Source organism: Ptychodera flava, chromosome 9 (assembly GCF_041260155.1).
Source record: "Ptychodera flava strain L36383 chromosome 9, AS_Pfla_20210202, whole genome shotgun sequence".
NCBI classification, from domain to species: domain Eukaryota; kingdom Metazoa; phylum Hemichordata; class Enteropneusta; family Ptychoderidae; genus Ptychodera; species Ptychodera flava.
The window spans coordinates 41,030,469-41,055,042 of NC_091936.1; the positions used below are offsets into that span (position 1 = coordinate 41,030,469).

At 37.5% G+C, this 24,574-nt stretch overlaps 2 protein-coding genes across 3 annotated transcripts in view; one reads left to right on the forward strand and one right to left on the reverse strand.

Annotated features, from left to right (window-relative positions):
• Positions 1–3,775: 3,775 nt before the first annotated feature.
• On the reverse strand, positions 3,776–15,718 carry LOC139141005 (NSFL1 cofactor p47-like). The gene is made up of 10 exons (XM_070710555.1): positions 15,563–15,718; positions 13,098–13,240; positions 10,461–10,568; positions 10,077–10,154; positions 9,533–9,695; positions 8,910–9,019; positions 8,364–8,501; positions 7,447–7,581; positions 6,785–6,844; positions 3,776–6,016 (listed from the first exon to the last, which is right to left on the reverse strand). The coding sequence occupies exons 1-10, from the start codon at positions 15,668–15,670 to the stop codon at positions 5,884–5,886; spliced, it is 1,176 nt and encodes a 391-aa protein (XP_070566656.1). The 5' UTR covers positions 15,671–15,718; the 3' UTR covers positions 3,776–5,883.
• Positions 15,719–22,108: 6,390 nt separating this feature from the next.
• LOC139141007 (lipoxygenase homology domain-containing protein 1-like) overlaps positions 22,109–24,574 on the forward strand; it is a 59,255-nt gene continuing 56,789 nt past the window's right edge. For both annotated transcript variants that reach the window (XM_070710556.1, XM_070710557.1), the window contains exon 1: positions 22,109–22,313. The gene's annotated coding sequence lies outside the window, so the exon portion shown is untranslated. The remainder of the gene's footprint in view (positions 22,314–24,574) is intronic.

The window sequence follows — 24,574 nt, forward strand, 5'->3', positions numbered from 1 at the left end:
CACATGTTGACCAATCAGATCTCTGTACTGTTGCCATGATATACTATTGTAATGATTACTATTTAAGTATGTGTGTCATATGATAATGATTCATGACTGGCAAATATTATAACTCTCACATACCGCAACTCTCTATGTTAAATATCCTTGACTGTAATGCTGGTTTTCAAGTGTTTTCCAGGACAGTTACTTCATCAGATTTTTGTCTAAGAATTTGTCATTGCATCTTAATTTAATATCTGTTGTTTGGAAGTTTCTTTGGTATCTACTTCAGCAACAAACATGAGGTGTGCATTTGCAGAAGTGTAAAAAATGTTAATAGGAGGGATCTATATCACAAATGAAGAGTTTACAAATGTGAGTCAGTGATGAATGTTTCATAAAAACTAGTCAAACCTTGTTTAAAGATACAATTGAAAATTTCAAACTGTTTTAATCATTGCCATATTTAGTGTTTTGTCATGTAAGGGTGTGGTGTTTGAGCAATAAAGGACACCCAGCGACGGTATACCACTGGATTTTGACCAGTTCACAACAGATATGCACGAGCGATAGTGAATGCATATATGAAGTGAACTGGTCAAAATCGAGTGGTATACCGTCGCTAGGTGTGATTTATTGCTATTATATCATATAACAGCATATTGAAATTCTGGCGTAGAAAGTCAAAAACATTTTTTTTTGCTCACGCTGACAGCTAGTGCGTATGCCAGCCGTGGTATATCGCAAGTATACCACGCTTCTTTTCTCGTCTCGACCTATCAGATCTCTGTATTTGCGCCATCAATATACTGGTATGATATAATAAAGCATAGACCACGGTTTTCCTTTCCATTGTAGTATCCATGGTCCCTCCATGCAAGAACCAAACATTCAGCCAATCCCTATTGTTTGTACTGTACATGTACAATGGCACTTGCAGGTACAGATTGGAAGATGATCCCAGGTATAATTCAGCCTTCTCTAGTGTTTGGTTGCATACAATGGCAGTGACAGATACAGATTACAAGATAATTCCTGGTTTTGACTTTCCTCAGGCTTTGTTTACATACAATGACAGGTATGGGTTATAAAATGGTCCCTTATTTAATTCAGCCTTCCATAGTGTTTGTATATGTGCCATGGCTGGCAGTAGATACAGATTATGAAGTGATCCCTACTTCAGACCATATTGTGAGTTGGAAATACTCTTCAGGTCACACATTGCATAACATGCTTGAATTCAGAAAGTTCCCAGTGTACCCATGTTCATGTCCTGTCATTTTGTCATTTCATTTTTGAGAAAATCTATCAATATGTATTTACTGTCCCAGTTACTTTTCATCAATACCATTTGCTTTTAGGGACAAAAGTGATTTTGCAGCTTTCAGCGTTATTTCATGGTTTGTTTTTGCATTCTTTTACTTGAGGCTTCCCTCTGGTGCTCCCACCATCTCCATCATATTTCTGATTGATTGTCACCATCATTCCAAAGACTCCCTAAGTTGCTGTGAATAGTCATAATTAGCCAAACAGATATAACCTTCATAGTATGCTACACATCAGCAGCCATGCACCATTCAGTGTTTGTAAGCGTAAACATTTTAAAATATGAGATACCACCCATCTATGGTGACATCCTGAAAGTCAGAGGACAGTTCAATGTTCACACTTAACACATTTTCTGTGACAATGAAACGTTTTCACACCTCAAGTTCGTTCTCCAGCTGTTTAAATGCCTGCATTTGGATCTTTCTGTCAAATCATGGAGGTAGGAAGAGAATCAAGTGTGGACACTGATGAAGGACAAGTGATTTGTTTGAAACATGGCTGTTTTGCTAATTCACAGTGGAAGAAGAGAACTGTTCTGTGTTTCAATGTTAATATTTCCACGATGAACATACACAGTATCATAAAAATTTATGCAAAACAGTTGAAGTGTAGAACATGTACTTTAGTTTCTCTGTCCGTCCGCAGAAGTATTCAATAATTACTCAAAGAAAGTGAACTGAAGATCAGAAAGTTGTCAGAAACTTGAGGTAATATTGGCCATGCAAGGATTGATCATTTTCATGTTAGGTCAAGTTATGTATGCTCATGAATATTAAGATGATTACATGATGAAAATGGTTCACACAAAATACTTTACTGTTCAGGTTACTTTCATTTTCAGTTGAATTTACTTTTTTCAAAAACAAAAACTGAGCATTGCACTGTGATTTTTACAGTATCTTTGCAAACCTCTAAGTAAAGAAAATGTTTCACTATTACTCAGTGGTGAGGGAAGTCAGCCTTCACAATGAAAATAGATTCCAGTGAAAGTACTGTGACATAAATATTAGGATTATTGTACTTCTTTGCTTTGTGTATGGACATAGGCAAGTCCAAATTCTTGATTTTGCATGCATATGTAATTTTGAAAATATTCTTAAAGATTGATTCAAATAAATATCTTTTTTTCAATCAGTGTTATTTGATCTTCTGTGAATTCATTTATTGATAAAAATTTAGATGGAAATATTTTTTTTCAAACTATCAAGAATGTAAACTGATACTGGAAAACAGTGAGAATAGAAATCTGTTGTGTGTCCAGTAAACTCCCTTATCCTGACCCATCTTCCACTGAAAATCCTGACCCATCTTCCACTGAAGACTGGGATGGTAGGGCACTGCCCATACACTTAATTTTGGGATTCAATACTTTCGCTGTGATTGTAAAGCAATAAACTGAACACCGTAATTGTGCTGAGTTTGAAAAGAACCATGTGTCCCAGTAGGTGCTGGTATGTCAGCAGTGTAATTTGACATCTCGCAAAAGGTGGGGTGGGGAGACAGTGAACATCAAGTCTTCACAAAGTTGTGAAATGACAATTGCTTGGTCATCATGTAGGCACACTGCAAAACTGATATGCAGACACGGAACTGATTTGAAAGAGTATCTGATAAGTAATTTAAATTTACATAGGGAAAAGTAGTCATTATGCCTAATATGCATACCTAGGAAAGCAATAAACCATTACTACATTTTTTTAGCCAAATATGCAAGAACATCATTATAATACTAAAATGGGACTTATCAGAGATAATCATGATTCTCCAAATACTAAAATTAAAAGCCAAAATCACTTCAATCCAAAATTCTAAACATCTTAGTCACAGTCCAGATCTATATGTGACAGTAGCTACAATATCAAATGTATGAAGACCAGGTATGCAATGCTTTCTTAGAGTTGCAGGTAGACTTGCTCCAGGTCTGTGGGCATATAGGCATCAAAGCATATAAGAAATTGAAGGACTAACATCACCAGACCATCGCGCTAATGGTAGGCTGTTGTGTAGATCGTGGGATGAATGCCTTGGCCCACAGCTGCTGAGAAAAGCCAGGCAACTGGGGACCAGTCTAAGGTGCAGGTTATCCATGCAACCAGTCCTGATTTTTCTATCTATGGTTGACACTGCATAAAATAACCCAAGGCAAAGGAAACTTCTTATTTGCATAATTGTGACAGATACTTGACAACCAACCAGTCAAGCAGATCATGATTTTTAAGTATTCCATGGATCGAAATCACTTGCAATATTCTCGTTGTCTTGGTGAGGACCAATGTGATTAAAATCAGATGTAGAGTACATCGATGTCTTTACTTATGTGGTATTCTCTTGCTGTTGCCTCTCTCTCTCGGCAAAAGAATACCGTGTAAATAAAGACATTGCTGTACTCTACATCTGATTTTAATCAGATTGGGTAGGAACATACTTCATTTGCAAGGAACAAAGCATGAACACACAACATACGTTGGCTGAAAGCAGAGTACTTTTTATTTTCATTTACTTTCATGAAAACTATGACATCATCAGTCATAAAAGCTTGTGGACAAAATAATAATTCTACTGAGGTCTGTTATTACAGGTAACAAACCAGAACAGGTCAGGATAACATATTGAAATGGCTGAAAAAAAATCATGACCAGATCGCTCATATTTACTTGGCTGATTTGTCAATGACTTCAGTTTCTTCATTTCCCTGTGTATAGACCACTTCTCTCAGAGCAAGATTCATATATCTATTAGGGGTTTCTCCATATTAGTCATTTGTTTGGTTTGAAGGAGGATAGGAGAAAGATCTTGCAGGATGACCATTGGTATTTCAACTATTTGCTGAACTTTTTTGAATAAAGCTTTATCAGAGAAAGCTTGTACAACGATTGCTTTAAACTTAAAAGCAGAAGAAACACACAAAGGAAGACACAGCATGGTTACCGTAGTGTTATAAGGGAGTGAAACATTACATGATCTTCACAGGCTTACAATATCATTGTATTTTGTATTGAGATCAATACCAGCTTGGATACACAAAAGATTTAACAAGTGTATATACAATAGTATGAGCCATGTTTTAATATATCACAATGCTGGACAAATGCTAATGAAAACTTTGATGGTGGCACAACACAGCTTTGGCTGTGTACATTGGCTGTGCACATAGATCTCACTCCAACAGGAGTCAATCATTCTCAGCATGATTTTCCACAAGACTGAGACAACAGTCTTTGTCCTTTACTGCATCGCACAGTATGAGATGAAAATAACATTAAAGCGGGATTCTACACACACCTGGCAGGCAGACAGGAGGTAATCTATCACTTGATTTGGTTTGGTATAGGGTTTATTATAACACGCCACATGCTCATTCCGTGTCGCGATTCACCAGAATACATCATGTGACAAGAAAATAGATATGTCTAGTCCCCATCGGATTGACGAAAGTGACGTCGGAGGGTATTTTTTGAAATTAAAGCTATATCCCTTGGGAAATAGTTCTGACCAAATTTGGAAAAGTGCCCGGTCACATGACCATAGTATTGTCTGCAACTTTGCGACAATGGCGGGTGACTAGAACGTGATGTGCGTCCGGGATATGTGACGACACATTCTCTGAAACAGATTTTCCAACATTTTCCAACATTCCAACAGCGTAGGAACTTGGACAGCTCTTCGACGGAAATGATTAAAGTGCACCTATGGATGTCGCTAGGTATGCTCAGAATATTTTTTGAAAGATAGTGGTACCACGTACAACTGAAACCGCTGTGGAAACGTCACCCATTAAACTTGTCACGATGGATTGTTGCGGTGCAAAATATCAAAACACATTAAAAACTATATAACAATACAACATGAGCATGTGATGCGTTATAAAACACTATAGCCTGGTCTTTATTAGGGCTATGGCGCTCACCTATTACCCCTCGTGGCTGTGTTACCAGAAAAACATCGCTATAACCCCCCGCCTACGGCCTAAGGGAATAGCGATGTGTTTCTGGTAACACACTGCCCCTCGGGGTAACAGACGGGCGCTATAGCCCTCATGACCAGGCAATAGGTGTTTACTAGAGGCTAGACAGAAGTAAACCTGACTTCCAGGATTATTCCTTCATTTAAGTTATACGTTCCCGAGACTCACGACACAATGGCAAGGTCATCAATGTCCATTTCCATGGATGATGTGAAGTGACCATTCCCTGGCCATTCCCCTTCTGAAAATGTGACGACTGTCAATATCCTTGTCGAGTTTCTTTGAAAGTCTCGCTCTTGAGGTATAAGAAGCTGTCAGTTTCATTGGCATATGTGTTATTTTGCAGTATTAGAGACAGAATCAAGAATGGATATAGGTCCAAACTGCACATTGAGTATGTTATTGGCACTTTCTGTCTCCTGAAGTTATGTTTACATCAGTGTCACAATGTAAATCCTACTGATTTTGATGAAGAATTATATAATATATTGAAAATATAAATGAAGCAGCACATTACACAGCTTAAACTGAAACACAGATAATCCAAAGTAAATGGATAAGTTTTATTGTACTAGGTAATACCAACAAAATGAACAGAAGTCCAAGGCCTATTTCAGTCTTTGAACAATGACAGCATTCAGTAAATTGGCATCAACTAAACTTTCACTCTCATTCGTCAGTTCCTTATTTGGAAATGTTGTCATCAGTACAAAGGTCTGGCTGGCATACTGCGGCCGTGATCTGATTCATGAAAGTTAAGGATAAAACAGTATCATAAATGTTTGGGAGGAACAAGATCAGAGTGTGTAAGAGAGTATAACCAAACCCGAAGCAAGTTCAATTACAAGAGCAAATATATGGAAGTTTGAATACAGTAGTTTGCAAATTATTTTCAGAAGATTACAATGCAATGGTAATATTCAGCATGGATGTCAATGATGATGACTGCCATTGCGTGACTGTTAGTCAATTCACTGTGTGAGTCAACATTGCGATCATTGATGCTACAATGCTTTCGCCATATACGAGAGCTTGTACACTTAACCCTTAGAGCGCTTTAATTTTCTCCTGCCAAACTTTTAGTGCAAAATTTTACCAATTTTCATGAATTTTTCTGTAATATTTTGATAATTTTGGACCAAATGGACATCACATTTCATTGGCTACAGTTTTTTCTCAAAATTTTGGCAAAAATCTGAGAAAAATTGACTGGGGTTTATTTTATAATGGGAACAAAAATAGACTTTGGCGCTCAACGGGTTAATATAAATTTTACTGCATCCAATGCTAACAATCCATTCATTGTTCGTGAACTGAGAATGCTTCAGTGGGGACATTCAATGATTTTGTCAAACGATTTTCACAAATCATGTGAAGTTCAAAGTGATGAACCTTACTCTGGAAGTTAGGTTTGAGAATCTGCGTTTAACATTGAATGAAGAGAGTGTAGACTACCATATAACACATGTATGTAACAACCCTAGTGTCACTGCAATATGTAAAGGATACTCGACGATATATCTTCTGATATCGCCTATGGTATGAGTGTGGTTGAATTTTGGTACAAGCCTGAAAAAAATACATATGACGGGGTATGTAGCAACATAAGGATGACATTAGCACACTGGCACAGGAGTGAGTTTGCCATTTGAAATACTGTTCCACTAAAACTTATTTTCAGTCTCCAGAGGGAGATAAGGTTCATCAATCAGGGGTTTTATTCAGCACATATCTTACCTACCTTAAGTATACACTTGCAGTCAAATTTATCTTCCCAAAGTTCAATCTGATTCTACTTGTCTGAATGTGATTGTGATTGTTTATTTGAGATTTCAAAGTTGCACATATTATTGTTCATCGATATGAACTTGAACTTGTTTTCTTTTTGGTGATGCCATGGGCAGAAAATGAACATGCAAAAACATTCCTCTTGGTAGAGTGTGGAAAGACAAAGAAAGAATGGACATAGAATTTAAATGAATGGATCTATCAATTTTGTACAATTCAATTTGGATGTTACAGAGCACATGAGCATCAGTATTTTCTGTCCTATAAATGTAGATGTGAAATAAGTGGGCTGGGTGAAAATTCTACACTGATAATCTGTCTCACTGCTCAGGATATATCTTCTCTTCCAACTGACTACTTAATGTGACACTGTAATTGCTTACCTTGAACCATCTGCCATTCTAATTTGTAAACTGGTACAGGGTTGGGATTCATCTAATTGCACTGATGTTGAGGGTGCACTAGCCTGGGCTGAACTTGCTGCAGGTACAGGATTGCTTACTATATTTGGAGTGGGACTGTAAAATAATATAGATAGAGGTTTTTTGTAGAGAGACAAAATAGGTGTCCAAGGAAGCTTACCGGATCAGCAGTTTGTCAGCAGTTGTAGCTAAGAGGGGATCGTTCACATATAAATCTATTATGAACTTTTTCTTTCTGGTGTTTCAGTAAACACAGGTCTGCACATTCTGAGATCTGGCATATCTCACCACGAAAACTCTTTGCATGCACTGAAAATTTCACTTTGGGCAAAAGTTGAAAATTACACATCTCTCCGGTTAAAAATAGGGTTTGATTAATAATAATGTGGCTTGTGGTGAGCTTTAGCAAAGTCAAAATGCTGTAAATATCCAACTGTACAAATTAAAGAAAATACAAAGAAACTTTAGTCCTTTGACAGTGTCAGTAGATGGAAAATAAATAGGCTCACCAGTGGGTTATAATCTTCAAAATGATATTTTTCTCAATTTAAACATAGGCTTGAAATGCATATTTCTGATAAACCCAACTGACTGTAATACTGAGAAGCAAAATTGTTCATGTAGATGCAAATCATAAATACATGTTTTACAGTGTCAGCAAAGATCTTCAAGATGCATAACATTTCTTTGGCCAATCAGGCTTATGATATGACTAAAAAAATCTACCCACAGGGGAAGTGTGTGGAAGTTAATATGCATATTGGGATTTTGATTATCATATTTGATCCACTGGGTCTCTACCATGTGAGGTTCTGTATTTTAAGATGGACGGGTCAAAACTGGTGAATGGACAGATCAAAGGGTAACTACTACTGTACCTGCCAAGTTTGTGTCCTGCTCCTGCAAATGGTGTGAGCATTGGCTTTGGTGGCATGTACTCCTGATCACGATGGTCTTCCATGTCCATGTTTACTTGACCACCTTTCGCAAGTCGAATCAACTCTCTTGGTATCTCACTAAAATGTATAGTACAAAGACAATTATAACATACCAATCTATAATATCCTGCTATATATAATGCAGTGGCAATTGCAATAGGTAATGCAGGCACTATCTTGTGAGATGTCTAGAAATGTGGAAAACGTAGAGACACTCAACATTTTATCTGTCAGGAAAGCTCCACATGTCATAAACATTTACCAAAAGGGAGCTCCAGGGACTGCAGGTTACAAATGTGTAACTTGATTCACACCATTCAGGGATAGCTATAAAATATTTGTCACAGCAATATCAGAGTTGGTAACATCTACAACACTTCCATTAATGTTGCTGTTCTTGCTCAGATACTTTGTAGGCAAATTAAATGAAAGGTATCAACTCAAAAGCATGACCATATTGCAATATGCAATAATCTTGTTTCTTACCCATTGGTTACGGAATTCAAAAACTCTGCATTTTTCGGATCCTTGAATGACCTAAGCTCTTGATCATTTACAGTAAATCCATTCTTATAAAGTTTAAGAACAACATTCATCTGTTGGAGGAAGGAGAAGTATGCAAAATTTAATGGAGTGTACTGACCAACAATGCAAACACTGCAGTGCCAACACTTTTTGTAATCCGCTGCACAGCAAATGACTAAAAGTTGCCATTGGTAAAGTGTAATTGTCATGACCGACTCAAAATTGTAATAACATCAACCTATAACAACATCAACCAACTACTAAAAATCAAATCCTAAATTGACCTTTTAGAAAATAGAAAATGGTAGATACCATTTTTATAAATCCAACACTTCTTCTCACTACTGTTGATTGTTACTAAATCTAGCAATGCATAAAACAAAATATCTTCCACAACATTAAATACATGAAAAAATCTCTCCAAAGGTAGTCTTGGCCAGAATTTTTACAGTGTATTTTAAAATGAAGTTAATTTCAATCAGGGTAATTCTTTGGAATGATTTTCTTGATTATATTTTACCATGCAGTTAAACATCTTCAAAGATTAATGACAGCCTATTAAATAAGACAGCAAACATACTTACATCTTTGGGTTTAGGTTGGAGAGACCCTGCAGTTCCTGGCACAGGCACTGCTTCCCCACCCTCAGTGTCACCTAGTCTGTAACCAGCACCTCTGAAGACTGTACCACCTGGCCGGCTGGAACTGGGAACTGGTGTCCCTGCTTCAACTTCCTGAGCACCATGTCTGGAATGACATATTTCATATTCAGAGAGACTCTGTAGTATGAATATCTGCATCAAGGACAATTTATTTCCTCTTCAGCAATCACACAATTTAAATTTGTACAATCGTTAACACAGCCAATATAGCATTGCTAAATTCTGTTTACATAGAAGATGGTCAATGTACGACTCATAAAGGGCACAGATATACAAAATAATTATCTCTGCTGATATATTGAATTATAATCATAGACACAAACATGGAAAATGTGAAAGACTGCCATGCTTTCATCCTTTGACCCCTTTACTGCCACAGTTTAGTACAACTCCATTGTTTTCTGTGCCACATTCGGACCTCTACATGGAGAAATGTGGGGGAAAGGTTGAAGTAACGTGTACTTACTCTTTTGCTGTCTTGAATATTTCATCAACTATTTTGTCTGACTTTTTCTTCCTCCCTGGTCCAACAATCTGTTGCCCACTGGGATTAATAAGATAGAAATTAGAAGCAAGAGAAACACTTGGTTTACAATGAGACAGAAAATAAGAAATGAGAAAGTCTTCATTGCCTTGTGAAATTCAGATCAAATGTATGTGGCAGACATCAATTACGAAATTAACAATTTATGCCGTGTGTGTTATGTGATATGTATGTGATTTTATAATTGATTGTACAACTGTATGTATAGAAAATGACCTTTGAAATCATAAATATTTTAATGTTTCAATCACAAAGCCTCTGGTAGGAAACTTTGTTTCTTTCAATAATCCTACTGGCATTCCGTACCTTCCTCCTCTTTCTGATCCCCCGGCATAGAATGCTTGCCCCTCCTCTTCACTGCTGTCACTCTCTTCTCCTTGCTGCATATCAGACAGTGTGGCAAACCTCGAGCTTCTACACTCACGATGGGATGAAATGGTTGAAAAAAAAACAGTTTGTCATGAACATCTGAACAGCAAAACTTGGTATCAGGGGTCACATAACATGATTACTTCAAACTCTTATCTGTTATTACTTAGCCTTTGCAATCCAACCACTCAGTGTTTTATCCAGGATGGCATCAGCAGGGGGGATTTTCCCCCTTTACTAGAAAATTTAGGGGGGATTCACCAGTTCATGTGTTCTACTGGTATCTCTAAGGTGTGACTGGCAACATTTCATGGGGGTGGGGGGGGGGGTCCCCCCTTGAAAAATTACTAGGGGGTGCCAACATGTCAACAGAGGGGGAATCCCCCATCCCCCTCTCTAGATGAAACACTGAACCACACAATTGCAAGAATTTAAGATCAATCAAAAGGGTATTTCTGTTGAAAATAGTGTAAATGCTCAATTCAGACCATTCACAAACATTTTTTTCATACCTCCAGAAGAATACTGGTTGAGGAACACAAGTGTCCAGTTTTAGAATTTTCAGTTAGATGGATCTCATTCTTGCAACGTCATTGTGAGAACAGTGTAATATAGTGGATATCGCTGTATTGTATATTATATTATTATTGCCTGAATACATGGGTTTATGTGCCGAGAGCAGGTGACAATTTGCCCGACACCAGGAGGGCAAATTGTCTCCTGCTGCGAGGGCACATAAACCCATGTATTCAGGCAATAATATTTTATTACATGCCTCTTCACGGTTAATGCTATATGACATTTAATTACATGCAGGGCATTTTCAAACAATTTTAGCATTATCGACCAGCATCAACAGGGCTCGAACTTAACGGTTGCCCGCGGCAACTAAAACCTGACATCGGGCTGGTAAAAATAAATTAAACTTGCCCGGTCGGGCAAGTGATAGACTTGATCAAATTTACATGTTCTGGAATAAAAAACTCAAGAAACTTTGTGGAACAATGTTCGCTATTATCGAGTTTCAAGTAACTGAAACGGGTATCACAACCGACAAGCCGGACGTCAACATTCAGCAAGTGATATCCAGTTGTTGTCTTTCCTCCCTCGGGAAGTCTAATTCATTAACATATTACTTGCACTTGTTTGTCGCTAGTGACTCCCAGGGGGTGTTGGTCAGTAATATCAACAGCCACTTTGCACATGGTGACCTGACTGAGACAACGCAGACTGTAAGTCATAGCGAAGCAAAGCACCCTGTTTTCATGTATATTTTTGAAATCTACGCCAGATAAAGTCACAGATTCCGGAACAGGATCTGTGTCAGGGGATACAGTACAGGTTCAACCGGCTGGCCACTCAGAAATCGACGGTGATAAGCTAATGGCGCGATCGCAGCATCGAGTTCAGTGGAAAGTTATTGTGAAGAAGTAGAAGTGCGATATGTATATGAAAGGAAACGACAACGGAAGTTTCAAAACTTCAGGAAAAGAGATTTGCTGATGCGAATATCAATTGATGGGCCACCCCTTCAGCTATATGACCCCAATCCTGCGCACTAGAATATTGGTTGACGAGTGGGCAGAGATCACCAAGACCAACACTAATGGATCGTAAAAATTAACACGATTATCAATACAGACCAAACAGAACTTGCATTGATATGATGCTGTCGGCCACATTTTGAGATTGCTTGGTCTTCGTGATCTCTGCCCAAACAGACAAAAAAAAATCGGGCAAGTAAGTTTGTTCATCGGGCAAGTAAAATTTCTGGAAACTTGCCCGCAGGGCAAGTAGGTAAAAAAGTTAAGTTCGAGCCCTGATCAAACAGATTTTAACGAAAATCAAAATAGCAGTGCGCGCATGGATATTTTACATCTAGCGTTAAGCGTCTACTTTGACGTCGAAAACGTCGAAGGGCTTCACTGGACCGGGTAACCATGGAAACCGGTCAGTACATCGTTCACCGGCCCGCTAACTCCCCGGATGTTCCTATTTAAATCAATGCACTGATTTGCACTCACATCGAGGCATGTAATAACGTTTGATGAAACCTTTAAATGATGAGAAGTCGTACATAGTTTTACCATTTTCACCCAATCACAGTTAAGCTTCTAATTTCATTGGCTGTCAAATCATATCTTCAGAATTATATTATGGTTTATGTGTTTAAATTTGGTTACCTAGATAATTGTGGTGTATATAATCACTATAGGTGCTTCAGCCAAGTTCTTAAAGATTTTTGGGTATCCTACAGTTGTTGAGTTTGTATCAGATTTGACTGAGGAAATAGCTTTTGATGTTTTAAGTAGACATTTCACCTGCAGTTAGTCTGAAACTTTGAATTGGAAAAGCTGTTTATCAAGCAGGAGGATCACCATGCTTGTATGGACCAAGGACCAACAATTGAATAAAGCACTGCCATCATGGAGTATGTAGAATGAGAACTACCATGATTCATATGGAGCAATTACATTGTCCTTCATTTAAATTACATATATTTGTGTACCTGTAAGTTTTGTATCATCGACGATCAATGGACATACATTACAATATCGTCTGAAAAACACTCACCCTGCACTCTTGCCTGACTTTGCCTTGGGCACAGCAGCAGGTTGTGGCTGAGGTGCGGGTTCTCTTCTTGTATCTTGTGGTAGTGTGTCTGGTGTATCATCCATATCTCCAGTTTCATTATCGAAGAACGAAGCTATTGCCACCTATTTCATGAAAATATAATTAAATAAAATGTAATTTTTTAACTGATGCCCTTTCAATATATATATATATATATATATATATATATATATATATATATATATATATATATATATATATATATATATATATATATAGATATATATAGATATATATATAGATATATATAGATATATATATATATATATATATATAATCAAGGCATTCTGAGATGCATGAAACTTTTTAAGTAACTGACACAAGAATTGTAGAAAGGTTTCGTCTACCGACAACATTAACGGAGCTATTGGGCAATGTGAAATTGTCAATATGTGGAAAAATCATTTCTGTGGGATTTTGAACTCTGTTCAGTCTGTTTCAGGTGGGGTCGATATCGAGGATCAGATAAATTCTGTTAAGTTCCCCCACGACCTGTACGTAAGCCAAGATGAGGTGCTCTCTTCCATCGAAAAGTTACCAGACGGAAAGTCCTCTGGGGTCGACAAAATTACTGCTGAGCATCTGAAGTTTGCCCATTCGTCTATTTTACCACTTCTCACGCATTGTATTAATGCCATGTTTATCCACGGCTACTTACCATCAGCTGTAATGAAAGTTATCTTAGTTCCCATTGTTAAAGACAAGTCGAAGCTAGCCAGTGATGCTAGCAACTACCGACCAATTGCTTGGCTCGGTGGTGTCCAAGCTTATTGAGCATATTTTACTGTCAAGATGTCGTGATTTTATTACGTCTCACCATTTACAATTCGGTTTCAAGAAGGACCATTCTACCGACCTTTGTCTGTTTGCATTCAAAGAAATTATTAACTATTATGTAACAAAAGGTGGTCCTGTGTTTGCATGCTTCATGGATGCCTCTAAGGCATTCGACAGGGTGAACCACTTTAAACTGGTGAAAAAGCTCATTGACAGGAATGTTCCTATGTACATTGTCAGATTACTTTATTATTGGTATAGAAATCAGTTATTCTGTGTAAAATGGCTGGATTCTTGTCAGACTGGTTCATGTTTCTAATGGTGTGAGACAAGGGGGTGTTCTTTCCCCATATCTCTTTAATGTGTACGTTGATGATTTGATAAATCAGCTTTCTGATTGTAATGTAGGTTGTCACATTAGTGGCGTATGTGCGAATAATTTAGCTTATGCTGACGACATGACTGTACTCAGCCCAAGTGCGAAGGGCTTACAGTGTCTCCTTAGAATATGTGAAATTTACGCCAAAGAGTTTGACATCACTTTCAATCCATGTAAAACTGTGTGCATGATTTTTAATGGGACGAAAGTAAAAGTCCAAAGAATTCCTAGACTGACACTCAATGATAAAACACTGAGTTTTGTATCCACGCATACCTACTTGGTCATGTCATTTGTAGAGGTATGTATGACGATGACGATATTGAAAGACAGAGACGGGCATTTTGTATTAGAGCGAACATGTTATTGAGGCAATTTAAATGTTGTAGTCCAGAAGTGAAAAAGACTTTATTTGCAGCTTACTGTGGAAATCTATACTGTTGCCATCTTTGGGTAACTTATAGAGTTAAAGTTATGAATAAGTAAAGGTTATGTATAATAATGTATGGAGAAGACTTTTAGGTCTTCCTTCATTTAGTAGTGCGTCTGCGATGTATGCTACAAATCATATCATGTCTCTTGGAGAAGTTATGCGCAGAAATATCTATAGCTTATAAATGTAGACTTGAAAAATCAACAAATTTACTTATTGCCGCTATCTCCTCATCAGATAGAGTAATAGATAGTGCATTCTTCAAGTTCTGGAGAAAACAACTGTATTTGAAGTAGTTTTTCTTTTCTTTTTTTTTCCCCAAAGTCTGACTTTTGTATTCATTTTCATTTACTAAATTTCTTTTCTGTATATGGACAACCCAGTCTGAAATAAATAATAATAATATTATATATATATATATATATATATATATATATATATATATATATATATATATATATATATATATATATATAATCACACACAAATTTCTTCAAGTAAAAAGTAATAGTGTTACCAAAATTTCATGCATCTTGCAATCGTCTAAATAGTTTTGCTAAACGTTCTGATGATAGCATGAAAAGAAACTGAGCAAACTTTTCGATGTCGTCTTTCAATATATAGCAACAAGAACTGTGCATGCCTTGCCTATGACGGGTATGCCAAATACGTTGTACAGTATTTGGGTACTGACTACTGTGATGTATTGTCATGTCATCACCTTCGAGAGACCAGGCAGTGTCATTCATCACGATCATACTTCATAGACCTGTCAAATTTGTATAGCCCAGATCGTACTCGTACGGAACGCCTAACCTGAAGTTGCCAGCCTGAGGATTCGAGGTAAAACTGTGCTCTGGCCTCGTCACATGCATGCCCAGTGATGCTCAGAAACTCCTCGATCATTTGATTGTGATCCGCCATTTTGACTTCCTTGTTTGTGTGTTTTCCTTTCTTACCTCAAAAAAAAAAAAAACTATACAAAAAATGTCGCCATCGCGCTGCATACAGATTTACATAACGCTGCTTCGGGTCAGTGTTTCAAATAATCCGTAGATTATTCGTGGCTTTACATAACTATAATACTTGTAAAAGACCTGGAAAGTAGAGCTAAAATAGAGAGTGGGAAAAGAAGTTGATGTGCGCCCTCATCGACCATCTCGTATCGACGAAGTATGCATGACAGCATGACAGGGCAGGGATATGCACACATACACACACACACCTATATATATATATAATATATATATATATATATATATATCTATCTATCTATATATGTTCTCCTTGGTTTTTGTACTTTTTTCTTTGATATTTTGTCTGAGGCCCTGGTTAGAAAGACTGGAAATCAGGACACTTGCTTCATTCATAATATGACTATTTTCCACGTCATGTTCACTCTTTGCATTAAATTTTCATACCAGTTGTGTGCTTCTCAGAAGGTAAATAGTAAAAAGGAAAATCAGGAGTCTTTTGTGGTTCACACAATAATGGTTTGCATACTAATATAAAGGGCTATGGCAACAAAATGTTTAGAAATATTCACTTTTTAAAGTTTTGAGGTTCTTGCTGCTATTAATGAATTGAATGATAGAGAAATTTGTAAGGTGAAATTGATTCTTTTCATTACATAACCAATCGTTTTGATTGAGGAACCACAGTCTGGAGTGACTTTGGTGAGACCTACATCACCTCTTCTCAGAATGTTCATTTGTCTTGGTGCAGGCCTAGAGCACATGCCATTCTTGAACCTGGAAAGTTTGGAGCACATTCACTAGAATGAAAATACATGTTGATCAAACTTCTTCCACTTCAATTACAACATACTCATTGGTCAAATGTAGGCGCTCCAAAAATGTGTTCAATATTCACAATTTAGAGTTCTCGCTTAACTACTTGCAATTACAAAAACATGAAAGGTGTAACAGAGAAAATATAATTGTGCACAAAATCACAAGTATGCCTCAGTCTTTCTGGCAATAGTTCTTCACTTTGTTTTAGATGGTTAACATGTTTATCATAACATTTTCAGTGATCTTTGCATAGAGAGCACCCGCAAACACACTCTGATCATAGATGTACAAAATTTTGTCCATCCATGCTCTGATGTAAGGCAAAAAATCACATGCGACTAGAAAAAAGTTGGGCCAATGTTCAGGTTTTCAGATGTATTGTGAATGTGTCAACTAAATCATGTAAACTAGTCTTGCTTCAGTACTTCAATTTTTTCTTGTCAGTCAAGGAGTTTAACGACAATTATGTAAATCATTAAATGAACAAACCACAAGTTTTGAAAACAACATGACATTTAATTTAGACACCTTGTAACATTTCACTACCAACAAGCAATTATAGTATTACAATGAATATGATTAAAATTTACTGCAGCGCGAGTTTTTTTATACAATGGGTAGCATCACCTGAAAAATTGAAACAGAGAAAATAATTTTTTATACTACGAAGGATGAAAATTTACTGCTGTTACATTTCATTTACCAAAAGTCAGCCCTTCTCTCCTAATCCTAAAGGATGAAAAATGTACATGTGAAAATTTTGGTTCATCTATTGAAAGAGCACTTTTTGTTTTTTCACTAGAGTTCAGATTGAAGAATAGAACTACTGCAATATTATTTGAGGAATAATGATTTCATGTGTACAGAATACTGAGTAATCAACGTCATGACATATGAGGAAATAAAAGTCGATGTGATATTAAATATGTACAGTGGAAAAGAAATGGTCAAAATCTTTCATACTTGTCTACCTTTGTCACATCAACATCATAGTTACTATTTACTAATGCGTTAACCCTATTTACAAAAGCATCTTAGAAAGTCTTGCAGAAGAAATTTCAAAGTTGAACATGGTTGAGCAAGTATTGTCTGCTGCTCGATCTTTTCCATTAAAATTGCAAATCCTGACAATACATGGCTAAAAGGTGTACAAAAGATGTGGCAGTGATGTCATTGTGAAATATTGTGCACAGTACACAAAAGGAAACTGCTGCAAGTGACTTCTTGCTAGTAAATTCAATGTTTTGGCAAAAGAGAGAAATACATGTATCAATTCTATAGCAGTACAAGAGGAAACTGTCTATCATTCTATGCTAACAAACTAAACTGAATACTGTGCAATTAAAAGTGATTTGCACATGATAGGAATTAATCAAACATTTTTACCAACAAGCATGTGTCCTTCATGCAAATGTTTATGAAACTCCTACAAATCTGTTTTGTTAAAGGTTTATAAATAACTCAGAATACTTCATTCAGTAATCATTTCAAGTCTGAAATGAAAATTCTCTGCAGAAGTCATTAATACGTACCATATGCATCCTGAAAAACTTGATGCAAATCTTGTAAGAATTATATCTATACGTCGTATTTCCCTAATGATAATTTTTAAACAAAATGAATGGTGCTAGGTGATTTAACTTATTGAAATTAAACCCAAAAATCTGTTTGAGAAATTGATACTGTACAAAGCCTGTCATAAAGCAAGCTTTCATTTCATCGTTTTTTTCACATGTTCTGCCATATTGCTCTGACAGATTGATCAGTTTCCTGTTGAGTTATGACATGTTGTACTATCTGAGCAGGTATCGGGGTTGGTTGCTGTTGCCCTTGCACTTGTTGCACCACAGTGTGGGTGGGAAAAGTGGCTGTTGTCTGGTATGTCTGCGGGGGTTCTTCATAGGATATCGTGACCTGCGTTGGTACAGTTGTCACAACTTTTCCTCTTCTGGCATTTGACTGAAGGATGCTACCGGTACCATCGGCCTGTTTCAAGTGAGTCTGCTTGTGGACATTGAGGGCACTGCGACGCTTGGCTGCATAGCTACACATATCACACTTAAATGGCCGTTCACCTGTGTGTCGACGCATGTGGATTGTCAGACCTTTCTTGTCAACACAGGCAAAAGAACACAGCTGGCATTTAAAAGGTCGAATGTTTGAATGCTTGGCCATCACATGCTTTTTGAGGGTGCTGCCATCAGCACTAGCATAGTCACACTGGTTGCATTTGTATGGCTTCTCACCAGTGTGTTTTCGCATGTGGACTAAGAAATTGTCTTTCTTTTTTGTGCTGTATCCACAGTGCTCACAGATGATTGGATTGACAGCGTTTTTATGCATTGGTGTTTTGTAGTGGGCCTCCAACTTTTCTTTGCTCACATAAGTTCGGTTGCAAAGCTGACAGCGGAAATCTGAACCATGTTTTCCAACATGTATCTTCAAACGGGATTCAAACTTTGTGACATAGTCACACTGATCACATTGAAGAAGTTCTTTTACATCGGCGTGCTTCCTCCTGACATGGTGTTTGACACTGGCTCGAGTTGAAAGCTTCTCACCACAGATCTCACACAGGAATTTTTTGGATCTGTTATGTTTCTTCTGGGTGTGTTTTTCAAGTTCCTCTGGGGTTTTGTATCGCATTTTGCATTTCTCGCATTGGAACTTTCGTTGCCCAATATATTCTTTCTTCTGAAACGGCGATACAATTCCAAGTGATTCTCGCGTTGGAATAATGGCATCACTCTTTCTGCTTCGCTTGAAATGCTTATCACTCAGAATCTGTGCTTCGCCTGCTGAGGTCTGCACTTGACCTTGTATTTGACCATCGTGTGTCAGGATGGTGATCGTTGTCGTTGATTCAGAGGACGACGTTTTCAGTGCTTGAGTGTCAACAGTCTGAAGTTGTTCAACCTGATTTTCTTCGTGTTGTTCATGCACTTGAACTTGCTGTGGCTCCTGCGCAGGTGTGACAGTAGCCGCCGGATCCTGGCCTTGAATCGCGGCCTGTTGCTGCGCTTCGGATCCGTCTGGTTGAGCCATCGTGTTCTCCGCACTGCGGGCCGCATCCGCAGCACACTCAGCTCCAAGCCCCATCAACACTTCAAGGGCATTTGACAAGGAAACCGCGTCATTCTGTTGCGTGGTCAAATCTCCTAAGTTGACAGGAGCCTGCTGCTGAGATTCCGCGTTGTCTTGCGTTTCTCTCTGAATCGATTGGGCCACGGCAGTACCAGCGTGGTTGTTGTAGTTAGGGAAATGGGTTTCCTTCATGTGTTCAGCTATATTAACCTTCACAGCGCTGTTGTACTTACACAGCTTGCAGCGGTAAACCTCCACGAGGAATACTTCGATGTACTCTTTGAACGCTTCATAATCACTTAGCTGCCGTTGATGAACTTCTTGCTGGTGCTGTTGGGTCGTCTGCACTGCCGCATTGGCTGGGATTGTGACTTCAACGTAAGCTGGTGCAGCCATCTTCTTTTTTCAATTTTCCCAGGTCAAATTTGTACCCCTAGTTTGGTCTAAAAATTCTCACGTAAATTGTGTCAATAACAGGGCAATTTTGGTACCAGAATGTTCACAGATTTCTCCGGAAACGTGATAACTAGAAGCTGAAGGTTCTAAAAGAAATATTGCTGTGATATTTTCGTGAAATTTAGCTCAGCTCACCACAAAGGCTTAGGGGGACCAACGCCATGACGGTGACGCGCCAAAAAGAAATGCATTGTGGGAAGCTGTCCAATTCATATGCAAATGTGAAATCAATACGATAGACCGTACATGTCTAATATTTTATGGAATATTCATGGAAGACAATTACAGTACACTGTCGTCAGAATTCAAAAGAGCTCCATGCTTGAAGTATTTAGATCAAGCGCTAATGTTAATTAGTGTCAGAATGCCGCAGATAGTAATTTATTGAGGTAGTAATTGTAAGAACTTTGCGGATCAAGAATAAATTAGATAAATAATTAGGCCTGGAAAAATTCTTTGCTGACACGTTTATATATACGTGACTATTGACAATTTTAGTTCCTATGACCATGATGAGTCTCGAAGAATTCTCTTTGCGCGATCTTGTACAATCCAGTTCCCTAGCGATGGTAGTGAAATACAAGAAGTTGGAGAAAGGGAACGGGGTGAGGAGATGGGAGATGTTGATATTCGAACTGCCTTCACGTATACATTGCAGACATCGACAGAAAGTCGATCGCATTTAACCCTTTGAGTGCAGAAGTCGCTTTTGTCACCTCTATGGAATGTAGCCGCGATAATTTTCATTCAGATTAGTCAAAATTTTGATCAAAAACATAGCCAATGAAAAGTAATGTCCATTTGATCCAAAATTGTTAAAAAAAATACAAAAAAAAAATCATGAACTTTGGTAAAATTTTTCACTAAAATTTTGGTTTGAAAATTTGCAGCACTCTTACTCGGTTATTTACTTTTATCTTTTGATACTCAACTTCGGTAAAATTCATTTCATTTGAAAACGAGTGAAACACAAACAACTGAAATACTTAGCATGTAAAGAGACAAATGATTCATTTATATTTTTTTAATTGACCAGAAACATATAGTACAGTAAGGAAAACTCGAATCTTTATAGGTTCAACGACACACTTAGTTCCAGAAGTAATAAAAATGTTAAGAGCACGAAAACGCACTCATATATTGCGTGTGTCAAATATAAACTCTTCAAGAGTTTGAATAGATACATCTTATTTTTTCCAAGAGTGATTTAAACGGGGATATAGTCGTCGGAACTGCGCTCAAAGGTCGTATGGGACCCATACGACCCATAGCAACAATGTATCCAAGGCACAGTGGTGATTGATGACAGTTAAAACATGTCAGTCATAATCTACCATCGTATAATTTAAATGTTGCAGCTATGATGATGAGGTGCATCTTGATATCGTGCACGAAATACATTGTTTGTTAACAAGAAACTTGCACAGGCGCAGTTCCGACGATTATATCCCTTTAAACGAGGATGAAAACTGTATAAATCAAATGACAATCGCGAGCGTCTATCTCTTTCGATAACGTTATCTAGTTGAATATGATAAAAGTCTACTCGACAGATCAGACGAACAGCAGTTACATGTAACGTCCTGTGAGAACATGGTTTAAGCATGTGGAAAAGATCGTTTTAACTTTCTTCGAAGCTGGCATTTTGACGGAAACTGGACATATATCGAATACTTCTACGGGGATAAGGGGTTGAGTTTTAAACCCCTAAGAGGCGCAAATCAGGGAAAGATAGCCTCCCTCAGTGACCCAAGAAAAAGTACATCACTCGAAGAAAGTTTCAAGTCCGTGTATAAACGACATTGACATATGCAAACGGCCATTTCGGTTAAATTACAACAGACCATTTATTTGTGAAATATTTCATAAGATTCTGTGTAGTATGAACCCTCTTTACTGCCCTGTATACGAATTTATTTTATGTTCACGCCCCAAAATGCTCAACTCATTACGCATTCAGTAACGGGGAACAGCACTTAAACTAATATATGTACGCATGCGTTATAAGTAGGTTGGCAACGTTCAAAACATTGCTATGGAGCGTCGAAACTACCCATGGTGAACTGAACGACACGTGAAGTTTGAATTTGTGTAGGGTATCCGTGTTATTGACGATCATAAGGAGGGGTGTCTATATTTTCGCCGGTGGATATTTATAGAAGAGACGATTCTCGCCGATCTTACCGCTTCTATTTGGAATTAGACCCGGGTGGAAACACAAGACCCGTTGGAAGGTGAGAACATACAGGAACAATACACCCATATAGAATACTGGCTATGGGGGCCAAATGTATGAAACCCTTTTGTTACGTGCACATACCTCGAATAGGGACACAGGTGATCTACGCCAGATATCGATCGATCTTCAAACTTATGGCCCGTTTTATCACTGTATTTTCTGAGACAAGGGGTGAGTTTTGATCAGCGAGGTAGCCCTGTTCCATTGAATTCGTGCACAATCAATTGACTACACATGAAACTTGAAAGTGGATACTGCTTGATAGAGTGAACGAAAGCACTTTAAGGGGCCAGCCCGTCAGTGTGCCATTAAAAGCTGAGATTCGTCAACAAAATGCAACAGTTATTGAGCTTAAAATGAAGTGAAGTTCCCCGCTTACAGTACTTATTTTCATCGATAAATACATGTCAGATGTCAGCATTCTATGATTAGTGTTTTACATTTTAAAACGAAAGTGATACAGTACAGTAGTAGCACTGTTTATCTATTGTGTAACGATACAGTTTTATTGGATATCAAGCATTTTACGGCGCCTGTCGACTTAAAGGGATATAGTCGTCGGAACTGCGCTCAAAGGTCGTATGGGACCCATACGACCCATGGCAACAATGTATCCAAGGCACAATGGTGATTGATGAAAGTTAAAACATGTCTGTCATAATCTACCATCGTATAATTTAAATGTTACAGCTATGATGATGAGGTGCATCTTGATATCATGCACGAAATACATTGTTTGTAAACAAGAAACTTGCACAGGCGCAGTTCCGACGACTATATCCCTTTAAGTCAATATATGAAACACCCTCTTCTCTACCCTTATAATGAGAAACTTGACCAATATTTGAAAAAAAATTACATGAAAATTTTAACATTACTGTTACTGAAATGAGTTTAAGTTTTCTTTTGTGTCAACAACAGCACATATTTGAAAATACAACCTGGCTGTTACCATGGTTATTCAGTGATTTAATCCATACTGAAAATACCAGATTGTATAAAAATATGTTGTCTTGGGATGTGTATACACATATGAATATACAATAGTTAAAGTATAAATAGGGTTTAAAATTATTTTCAGTGGTCTGTATAATGGAACAGTTCTATAGTTCTAATATTGGTCCAGATGACTGTCTCACAATAATTATGTGATCTAAAAAAGATCTCCACAGTGCAGTGTTTGTGTTCATCACTTAAATTGATATCAAGTGATATATACTCCCAACACAGCATATCGGTTCATTGCTAATTTTTTGTACCTGATTACCAAAATAATCATTGGCATTCACATTCATGCTACAGCAACTGCCTTCTTGTCAAGTTAGATGCAACTTCCTCATTGTGCCCAGCTGTCTCATTGAATTTGACAATCCTTTAGGAAGAAGTGTTGTGACAAAAAAATTAAAAACAGAAAAAAATTTATGATATAAAACAGAAATGTAACACAAACACAAGTACAATTTCTTCAAATTGTTGAACCAGTTTTGATAAAAAAAGCGAGAATCAGATAACAAGGTAAGATAAAAAGTAGACGCTACCTTAATTACTGGTGGTTGTTAGGCAGAGAACCATTTATTGCAGCAATTAACAATATCTATCAGGTGACCATGATTTGCATGCCTTTCCAATTAGCCGGTATAGATATTTCAAAGATACGGGCATATAACAAAATTTATGATAGAAAAAGATGTTAAACACATTACCTTATTATACCGTAATATGGATGTGCTTGAGAGATGAAGCAGATACTTATGTACAAGCCTATTAAACATTAATTGTTGTAAAGGTATACAGTGGATTCATATGAGGATGTATGGGTCAGATAGAGGAAAATGTAACAACACTCATCTGAAATCCCATTAGGCAATTAATCCAGAGAATAAATTTAACAATTAGGTCTGAGTGAGACAATGGAATTAGAGAATTCAGTAATCTCAGGATAAATTGCTCATCACGAATGTCAGCCAAAGGATTGATTCAGAGATCTGAACTGCAGTGAAGTTTGACTTCAAAGAAAGACAGCGGTAATGAGACGTGTAAATGAAGACTGTCATTTAACTGTCTGAATCCTTACATTAGAATAGAAGCTTTACCTGTACCATGAACTGCCTTGGAATTTGATAGTTACCGCTCAGGGAAAATGTAGGTATCAGTCTGGCTGAGGATTGAAGCAGACTGTCTCAAGCTGTTTTGCCTACCCATACCTTAGAATGATAAGCTCCCATTCCATGGCATTGACATTTGTTCATCTGTATG

Coding starts and splice junctions, on each gene's coding strand:
- LOC139141005 (XM_070710555.1), bottom strand. CDS start 15,670: ATGGCGGATCACAATCAAATGATCGAGGAGTTTCTGAGCATCACTGGG. Junction 13,241..15,562: donor CCTCAGGCTGGCAACTTCAG/GTTAGGCGTTCC, acceptor TTCATGAAATAG/GTGGCAATAGCTTCGTTCTT. Junction 6,017..6,784: donor ATCAGAAGATATATCGTCGA/GTATCCTTTACA, acceptor TTCATGAATCAG/ATCACGGCCGCAGTATGCCA.